Here is a 10,326-nt window from a genome sequence, read left to right as displayed (position 1 = left end):
TGTCTGTGTGTGTGTGTGTGTGTGTGTGTGTGTGTGTGCACTGTGTGACAGTCAGATGTCAACCCCACGTGTCAGGTGGCCCAGAAGGAAACCCCAAAGGAACTAAGGTCAGGCCCAGAGAGGTCAGGGAGAAGTCAAACTGCCTGGTTTCATCAACAAATTTCAGCTCACACTACGCCCTGTCAACTGTCTGTCAACCACAGTCTACATTGTGAGCTTTCAGTTTTCTTTGAGGATGCCAGACGCACTGCTAATGCAACACTTATGCAAAATAATGAAGCAAACAAAAAATGTGAAATGAGACAAATTATCTACATGAACTATCAGAGCTTGAAATTGTAACCACCATATTGTTTTAGTGTCTAGGTTGTAATCAACAACTGAGATAGGCTACAGTAGTTCACACATTTGCAGCAAAGACGATATCCGAACACGAGATTCTCGGGAACAACACACGCTGCCACCACAGGCTGTTTGGAATGAGAAAGTTTAATATTTAATAAAGGTAAATGTGATGAGAATGACAGAGGTAGAGCAGATTTTATAAGATCAGAAGGATTCAGCAAATTGGTCTTCAAACTCCGGTTTCAGCTAGTATCTGTTGACAGTCTGGTCCAAAGAGAGCTGCAGCGACGGCTGCTCCACTCCACTGGAAGACACACAAATGGAGCATGAAACCACATATTAGTGATACTAATAACAGTCGGAAATACACTAAACCTGCTACTTCTTTGGGAATTCCACTATCACACTTCAAAACCGTGTTGGTGCAGTTATTTGATGGGAGCTGACTCAGATATTTGCATTTTTATGTTCTTTAAATATCGCTTTTCTTTTCTTTTCTTTCTTTTTTCAACCATTTAATGAAAAATAGTTAGTTAAATTGTTAATTTGTAAATTTGCATCTAATGAAAATTTGCAAACTAATTAATTGGCAAACAACATCTAGCTTCTCAAATATGAAAACTTATAGAGTTAATTACAAATGAAACTAATTAGCTGCAGCCCAAAAGAAACCCATATAAGTTGCTACCTTCAAACCCTGCCATGTTTGCTTTACATGACATAAAATTAACTTTGCAGAAACTTGATCGATAACAGTAAAAACGGTCAAAATCACTAGGTGACATTACTGTTGTTTTTATTTTTCCATCACATATTTCTTCATGTAATGAATCTAGAAAGGCCCGGAGGTGTTTTCCAATGTGAAAAACAAATACCTTCTAGGATAAGATGATGCTATGGTTAGGGTTTGGTTGGGTTTAACAGTGGTTTGGTTAAGTTCTGGGAAAGGTCATGGTTTGGGTTAAAAAGACTTCACCAGAAGTGTTTGGTGATTTTAGTCATCATGCTACAAGTCTTGCAAAAGTTGTTGCATGCTGCGGTTTAGCAGCTGATACAGTATTTTGTTTTGTCAGAGGAGCTGTTGTCTAAACATGGAGACAACGAGGCTAACAGTTAGCAGACACTAGCAGCTCTGTGAGCCTGAGCTTTGACGCAGCCGTACCTTGGGTTAAGCACGCTAACAAGCTCAGGTCGACGGTGCTAATGTGATTATGTTCGGCAGATTTAAGGATTTACCTCCACCTGAGTTCAGCAATTTAGCATCTGTATCTGTATCATGTCTTTTGAAACATATTCACACAGCTTTTTAGCAAATAATTGCTAAAGCCCACAGCTCTGAAATCATTGGGAATCATCTTAAAGTAACTTATCTTACCAATATGTTAAGTATTAAGTAACAATTAAATGAAATTAAACAGAGTATAGCCATTTGTATTTACAATCAGCCGCACACAATAATGGTTCAAAGACATGATATGGATGCTAACATGATAGGCCTACATTCAGGTGGTGGCCAAACATGATTGTCACGACAGTATCTTCTACTTATGCACCACTGTTTGCAGTTGTGTTAATCCAATATTTGCATTAAAGGGATATTTCAACATTTTGGCCAATTCACCTATTGCCATGACCCCTACAGTCTTAGGAGTAGGTTATAGGCTACCTTTAATTGTCGGTGCACGTTGTTTTGAGATCGGCGGGGGAGAGACGCGAGCTGCACGGTACGGCACGTTTCCCTCATCAAACTCATCAAATATACAATCCAACAACTCCAAAACACTCTCATGGAGAAGTTGTGACCTGCACATTCACCACGCTATGAAATAATAACGTAACATTACAAGACGGAGTTGTTTTTGAGGCAAATGCGTAACTGAATCTACATTTCGGGCATGGCTGCTGGGCGGAGTGATTTCAAAAGCACGTAGTTCTGAGTATTTGCTTCGTGTGTCGTATTGTTACATTATTATACATGATTATTTCATAGCGTGTTGAATGTGCAGGTCACAACTTCTCCACAAGAGCGTTTTGGAGTTGTTGGATTGTGTATTTAGTTTGATGAGGGAAACGTGGAAATACCGTGTGCCTCCGCTGCGTTAGCTGAGCAGCTCACGTCTCTGCTCCACCGTTCTAAAAATAGCTTGCACCGACAATTAAAGGTAATGAACCTACTCCTAAGACTAAAGTGATTATGGCAATAGGCGAATTTGCCAGAATGTTGAAATACCCCTTTAACATAATCCATTCTGATAATATTACACTATAATAGGAACTAAACTGTTATTGACATTTACCAAAACAAAACAAGCTACTTTAGGCTGATTGTCTGGTCTGACTCATAGACTGTAAAGACTGACTATAGGGTCTGTCTGTGTGAAATTGTGCAACGTGTAGCCTACACACACAGTCGCCTATACAGCTGAGGGCTGGTGGGAAAGTCTGACAGGTATTTGGTCACAAACCACAAAAAAGTCACCGAGGTTGGAACATTTTGACCATAACCATTGTGTGCTACGTGGAAGCTCAGGAGAGGGAATCCCGTCTTGTAGAAATACCTCTGAAATCCACACGTCAAAACAATATCACGCCAACGTCTTGGCAATGCTAGGGGAATCACAGATGACCACACAACGTGACCATTATGCCTTCCTCTGGGGATCAATGTGAACGTGTCAGATTTTATTTTAGATAAGTGTTAGGTGTGTGGACCACGCAACACAGACTGACCCCAGAGTCTCTAGTGTGGCTATAAATAAAGGCTACAAAACCTTTATTGCGAAAGATTCAGTGCATTGAGGTAGTGTCACATCTCTTTTCTCGATCAGCATACTACACTAACATGATACACACACATACACACACACAGACACACACACACACACACACCTGAGGACGTAGGTCACACAGAGGATGCAGAGCGGCTGGTGGGCCCCGGTCCTGGACTTGGAGGCTCGCACACTGGGGATGACGGCGCTGTGACTCTCCACCCAAACGTAACCGCCACCTCGCACCAGCATCCTGTACTGACCACTGACCGACTGGCTCCTCCAACACACTGCAGACACACACACACACACACACACACACACACACAAAGGTGAAAACAGGTACAGCACATACAGGTATGCAATGTGTATGTGTGTGAACAGGGAGGTCACAATTATACATTTTCTTGACACGATTTCTGTCAGAGAAATAATCACGGTACTACGATTATCACAACTATTATGTATTAAAGCAGAAGTAAGCGATCCGGTCGTTTTGGCTAATGCTGCGTTCCAGGCAGGCTTTTGAAACCGTAAATTACAGCTTCAAGTCACAACTTACGACTTTGTAGCGTTTCAGGCAACCCACTCGTGTTTTTCCGACCTGTTTTACCTGTGAAAGTCACTATAACGGGCACTCGTAACTTCCGACTCGTGAACTCGTACCAGATCGAACTGGTACGACTTCACAGGTCGGAAAAACACGAGTTACGGGTTGCCTTGAACGCACCATAACAGTCCTCGTCCCTTGTCACCACATTCAGGCGCATCCCTTGGCTGCACACACAGAGAGGACCGCCCCTTTATGCCGTTCTCTCTCCTCATTGGATAAAAATTGTAGGATACGAGAAAAGTTTTCTCCTCGGCTCAGAGCAGAGCAGAGTGACTGACAGACCCGTGTTTCAGACCAAACACTCTATGTAAGTGATTGCTGTCGGAAGATATAACTATTTAAGACTTATATTAACACAAATATATCGCTTACTTCTGCTTTAATTAGTCTCACAACACTATGAATGTGTAAAATCAAATACAGTCAAAATATAATTACATTACTCATTGTTTACACAAAATATTTGAAGTATCTATTAATAGGCTATAGGAACAATTAGACTATTAATCCCCCAGAGGAAATGTGTGAAATATTCAGGTCATAAATTGTGATCTATACCAAATATTTAAGTTTTTTTTTAAATCATTTTATGTTTTGTTTTGTTTTCTTTAAAATTACAAATGACACACTGACATTTAAATTCCTACCAATTCAATGTTACATTAGCTAAATGGACCAGTATCTGTGCATTAACCTTTATTTTGGCGCAAATCTGCCAATACGGTAACTAAGCTAACGGTATTATAAGGAATGTTTACGATTAATTAATTAATTGTGGCGATTAATACCGCAATTAATCGTGACATCCCATAGTGTGAACCGTTACTCACAGTTGAGGTGGTTTTTGGTCAAACACTTGATGTCCAGCGTGTGACAGAGATCGTAGATGGATCGACCCATCAGCTCCTGAGGACTGTAGCCTAAAAGCAACGTCACTCTGCACAAACACAAACGCACACAACTGAAACAGTGTAGGCTATAATTTCATTTTACACAATAACGCCCTGATAAACAAGCCTCTTGACACACCAAGAGATCCACTATCAAGTCAATGAATTCTCCTTATTCAGCAGCAGCAGCAGCAGCAGCCACAAACAAGTTCAGGCTTCACTGATATTCTGCACTTCTTGGTTCAAAATAAAAAAAAGGGGAAGCTAAAAAGGGAACAAAGCAGCAGTTATACTTCTGAATATTTTGATCATCACTGTCTGTCACGTTAAATTAACCCCTTAAAAACCATGTTTCTGTTTTTTATTCCCCTTTAAGTCGCTCAACAGAAGTTAAAATTGTCTTGTTTTACTCATCATTGTCATAATAAATTCTCTGTTAGCTTGTTTCAGTTCTTTTAAGGAAGCTATATGATGTTTAAAATGAGAGTAGCCTGTTTTTTTAATGACTGCATCAGTTCATCAAATGGGAATATGACAGTTGTTTTCTTTGCACAATTTGACATAAGATTTATCCTGACTGAGATATTTCATATCTGGAGACTAGGGAGACTATGAAATAATGTTGCTCAAATGGTGTTTCAAAGAAAATTTGGCCGCACAAATTTGAGGTTAAAGAGGTTTAAACAGTAAAAGATTATTTGACTGAAGATGCATCTTTGTACATACAATACAATAGATTATATTTGATTATTGGTCAGAACCGAGAGACACACAAAATGAAGTGTGCAGCTGCTCCTGAGTGTGTTTTACAGGAAATCTTAAAAAAAAAAAAATCAAAACAAGTTGAGCAAGTAAGCAACTTCAGTTTTGGTTTCTCTTTTGTTCGGCTGTTGCTGAAATCATTTACTTAATTTAGTTTAGTTTATTACATAAGATCCCCATTAGCTTTTGCCACGCAGCAGCTATTCTTCCTGGGGTTTTTCATCTGCATGAGTGACAAATACAAACCATCAACAAGCAACACATAGGCTACTTACGTAATACATAAAAACAAAAATACATACAGAAAACACATATTTAATACATACACATACAAACAAAACATCCAAGACGAACACCTAACAGACATTACCCGCTCCTACACTGAATCACTACACAACATTTACTTAGAGCCGATTCACAAGTTCTGTAATAATGCACAAATACAAGATGGTTGGCATAAGTGCACAAAGACTGTGTGTGTGTGTGTGTGTGTGTGTGTGTGTGTGTGTGTGTATACATCTGTGTGAATCACCTCTGGTCACAGTACGTGAACCTCATGTCCATGCTGTGCTGGCTGGTGAAGGTGTGTGTGCTGAGGAGTGTGTGAGACAGGGGCAGAGGTTGGCACGTCAACAGTAGGCAGGAAACTGAAGTGGGTGCGACACACACCTTGGCCCGGCCCTGGCAGTGCAAAACCTGAAACCACACGATTTTATTTTATATCACGAGTTGGAATAAACAAATATCAATATGGACTTGAAAAAAAAACGTGTTACTTTCTGTACGTTTCTCACAAACCTTCCACGTAGCCGATTTGAGGTTGGCGCTTCTTCCTCTGTGTGTCAGAGCGCTTTTTATCCTCATGACAAAGTCCCTTTTTCCCCCGATCCAAACTTCCCCTAAAAAGGGACACAATTTACACCCGTATACATGAGAAAAAAATGTTCAAATTACAGGATATAGCCTACCGAGAGTGAATACACTCCTACACACACACACACACACACACACCTGTCGTTACGCGAAGGTTATTTCTGATTTCTTCGTGGTCACAGGGATGAGCAAACTCAAAAATGTTGTGTCCCGTTAACTCGGCCTGTTGGAAAAGACACATTTATCACAAAAATACTGAATCCAATGTGGTCAACAATGCAGCAGTATCAGGGCCGGCCCCTGGCATAAACACTCTATGCGGTTGTTTAGGGCCACAGCCGTTAGGTGGGGGGCCACATGATCAGAAAGGTACCGGGGTTCATTCAAGTCATTTAAACATCCTGAGGTCTGCACGTGCAGCTATGAGCTTTATATGTAATGTGAAGTCAATATTCAGCTTCTTTTATCTCACATTTGAGACATTTGGTGAAAATAGAACGGCAGAATGACAACATTTGTGCTCAAAAAACAATCTTACAAAATTTCATTTTAGACTTGTTTTCTACACTTATCTATAATTACTGTATTCATATCCTATTTCAAGCACCAAAACAGTTCATTCTCATGACTGAAGGAGTGTTTTCACAAGGGATTTGACATTTTTCAAAAAGCAGACCTCAAATTTCCAGCATTTGGCCTAAATTATTTCTTTCTACAGTGTTCTAGGACAAACTGGCCTCAGTGTGCTTACAGCGGAGGTTCTAATATTTAGACATAAAACACTTGAGTAGGCCTATTGTTACATCTGCAAGTATCTTAAAAAGATAAATTTAAGAAAATATGTAAAAGTCGAGAAAATGGCCTCAAACCTCAGAGGGCATAAACACGTCTGTGTTCAGTTTTAACCAGTGATTTGGTGTTTGCGCTTAGAGTGCAGGGCCACAAACAAAAACCTTGTTTAGGGGGCCACCAAAATCCTAGGGCCGGCCCTGTCAGTCATGCATAAATGTGTGTGTGTGTGTGTGTGTGTGTGTACCTGTGTCAAGCCCATGTACTTGCTGACATTGTCCGACAGGTAGATCATGTCTCCGTCCGTGGACAGCACCATCAGAAACCCCTCCAGGATCCTCAGGTACATGTTGGTCTCCTCCACGGCCTCCACCGTCTCTTTCTCTTCATCGTGACGTCCCACGCTGAGCTCCTGTCCCTCCGGTCGCTCCTCTGCACCTTCCGACAATTGTCCATATTTTACGGTGTGACTGGTCTCTGCTTTCGTCCCAGCGGTTCCTATAGAAACAGCCCAAGACAGAGAGGCACGAGAAGAAAAAGAAAAAAAGTAAAGAGCGAGATCTTATTGTTATTTTTATTTTTTTGTGAAAGCTGTAAATAATCGTGGGAAACTTTTTCAGTGGGTTCAGCATTTATGGGAACTATGTACAAAGGATGTGGTGTGTTTGTGATCAATCTGAACGTGTGTGGGTGTGTGTGTGCACACACACTCCACACATGTGGGGACCTAAACCTCTTCAGAGATTTAGGGGGACTTTTCTTTCTTATGGGGACAAAAACCAAGTTCCCATAAGATTAACTAACTCAACGCCTTGACTGTCAATCCTTTTTAATCTGTATTTTAATGTTTGACTTTCGTTGATTGTAAATGTGAGGATTGTTGAGCTGCTGTGCAACACAAATTTACGTAAGGACAATTAAAGGTCTTAAGTTTAAGTCTAACTGTTCGATTTTCAATCTTAAAATGAGATTAGATGCAGTTCAGATTATAGATTATAGATTATAGATGACGTATTTCAAGGTTTGGTCCAGTAAAAGTAGAGGAGGTCTCCAGGAAATTATTGTAAGACAATAAGACAAATGTTATCGGGAACTTCCTCTATCTAACGGTCATCTCCAGTTAGTTTCCTGCAACACACTCATCAGTGAACTGTGAAAGATGCATTTCAATTATACTTCAAAACATGTACAAATAAAATCCAATATTCACATTTGAAATATATAGGTTTCATTTAAAAAAAAAAAAAAAACAAGTCAGCGAAGCAGCTGAACAGAAACACTGGTTCTAAATTTCAGTTATTTTCAATGCAATTTAATTCAGTTTTATTTGAACATAACATACACTACATATATTGATGAGCTGTCTTTATTTGCATAGAAATATACTGAATGGAATATTTTGAATTGATAATTTATGTCAAACTTGGGCCAATTGCACAGGAAAGTCTATCGTAACTTCAATTTCACAGCCACATGCCCCAAAACCTGTGAAACAGAAAGTTCTCACTTCTGTTTCAACTCTCTTGTTATATATAACCTGTTCTTTAAATGTCGGGATGATATACACAAATATAAGCTGTGGGAATATTCACTGATGTGATGTCACCTGCAGGTTTTCCACAATTGATTTTATTGATTCTTCATAGACACACACACATAGCTACAGTGATCAGGGATGTTAAATGTCTTTTGTATGTGTGTGTGTGTTTGTGTGTGTGAGGACTTGTGTCGTTACCTTTGAGCAGTGTGTGCATGCGTATGTAGCTGAGTGTGAGGCGAATCACAGAGGGTTTGTCCAGGTTAGCTCGTACAGTGGGCTGGAGCGGCAGGAGCTGAGACAAATCTCCAAACACGTCCGACTCCACCCGGCGTCTCCTCCGGGCCGCCTCACGGCTGATCGCCCTGCAGAGGACAAAGGTCAAACAATGCAAAACAATGAGCGGGAATGAGTTCCTGCAAAAATCCTGATGACACTTACATGAATATTACAAAATAAAACACCCCAAGTACAATTAAAGGGGACATATTATGTTAATTTCTGCTTCTTGACATGGTACCTTGATGTCTAAAAGTAATGTTAGTAACATGCTTTGGCCAGAAAAACCAAAAGATTGAGCACAGCTGGGTTCTCTACACACCAGTTTCACAGCCCTGCTCTAAACGGCTTGTTAAGAGACACATTTTCTTACTATGGCAGTTTACAAAATGTTGAAGTAGTTGTCAAAACTTACGTTTAAGGGGTGAGAAGGCACTCCAGATACGCAAATACACATACTAAAGCATTGAAAAGGTGAGTTTTGCATAATATGTCCCCTTTAAGTCACTATATACTGTAAATGCATTAGCACAGACACTGTGGTGTTTACAGGGAATGACACATGACAAACACTTTTATGTCTGATTAGATTAAATCTATTATAACAGCTACAATACAAAACATACCTTGAGAGAGTTGTGCCAACTTCACAAATGACAGCACCACTAACTGAACATTTTCTTACATCTCATGATGCTTTTTCACTTTCTCAGGTGCCAACGTTCAACCCCAACGACTTTGATTTTATCAGAGTCGCTGCAAACGGATATCAGACGGTATCATTATTTCATTTTGATGATGCACTGACAACACCTTCTTTAAACGGCTGTGGAAAATGTCCCAACATGCATGTAAGCATGTAACAACTCCCAGCAAATAAACTTACAATATACATGCTTTCTATAAACTCTCAATTTACTTTTTTCTTTTGCTTTAAATTCACATTGTAGTGCTTTTACTTGCACAATGGGGTGTTACTTTCGCTTTTAGGATTTGAGACGTTCTAGCACTACTGACACACAATAAGTGAAAGATATCAGGGCACTGTGGTCACAATTCAAGTGAGTTGCATGCCCAGTGCGGTTAAAAACATCGTCTTTGACCTCACCACAGAAATAGGTCAGTTGTGCATTTACATAAATATATATACACAGCATATAAAATTATATATCATCATGAGTTTCTATCAATAACCTGGAGCTTTTTACCTTCTCTTCTCCTTGTCGGCCGTCATCGTGTGCAACAGGTGTCTCCACAGTCCACAGTCATGGTGAAAGAGATGTTCACAGCGCAGCAGGGAATCTCCCCGCTACAATTTGCGCCATCGCAGGCAGCCTTTAATTAATCACAGGGACAATTAGTCGCACCAAATGTCACAAGGCAAATGCTCCACACCCCCCGCTGCACAGCACAGATGACTCCAGCGAGTGTCTCCCCTCTGCATGAGCATCACCTTCAGGCCTCCTCCAG

General features: G+C 40.3%; 1 protein-coding gene across 1 annotated transcript; it reads right to left on the bottom strand.

Annotated features, from left to right (window-relative positions):
* Positions 1–473: 473 nt before the first annotated feature.
* On the bottom strand, positions 474–10,292 carry epas1a (endothelial PAS domain protein 1a). Its single transcript, XM_085761705.1, has 9 exons — positions 10,065–10,292; positions 8,776–8,942; positions 7,288–7,538; positions 6,390–6,474; positions 6,177–6,277; positions 5,911–6,074; positions 4,557–4,663; positions 3,235–3,403; positions 474–649 (listed from the first exon to the last, which is right to left on the bottom strand). The coding sequence occupies exons 1-9, from the start codon at positions 10,088–10,090 to the stop codon at positions 592–594; spliced, it is 1,128 nt and encodes a 375-aa protein (XP_085617831.1). The 5' UTR covers positions 10,091–10,292; the 3' UTR covers positions 474–591.
* Between the last annotated feature and the right edge of the window lie 34 nt (positions 10,293–10,326).

The sequence above is a fragment of the Trachurus japonicus genome, chromosome 19 (assembly GCF_045865225.1).
Source record: "Trachurus japonicus isolate A0001 chromosome 19, Traja_1.0".
In the NCBI taxonomy this organism is placed as follows: domain Eukaryota; kingdom Metazoa; phylum Chordata; class Actinopteri; order Carangiformes; family Carangidae; genus Trachurus; species Trachurus japonicus.
The sequence above is the reverse complement of the archived record's forward strand: the minus strand, read 5'-3'. Positions and strand labels throughout refer to the sequence as shown.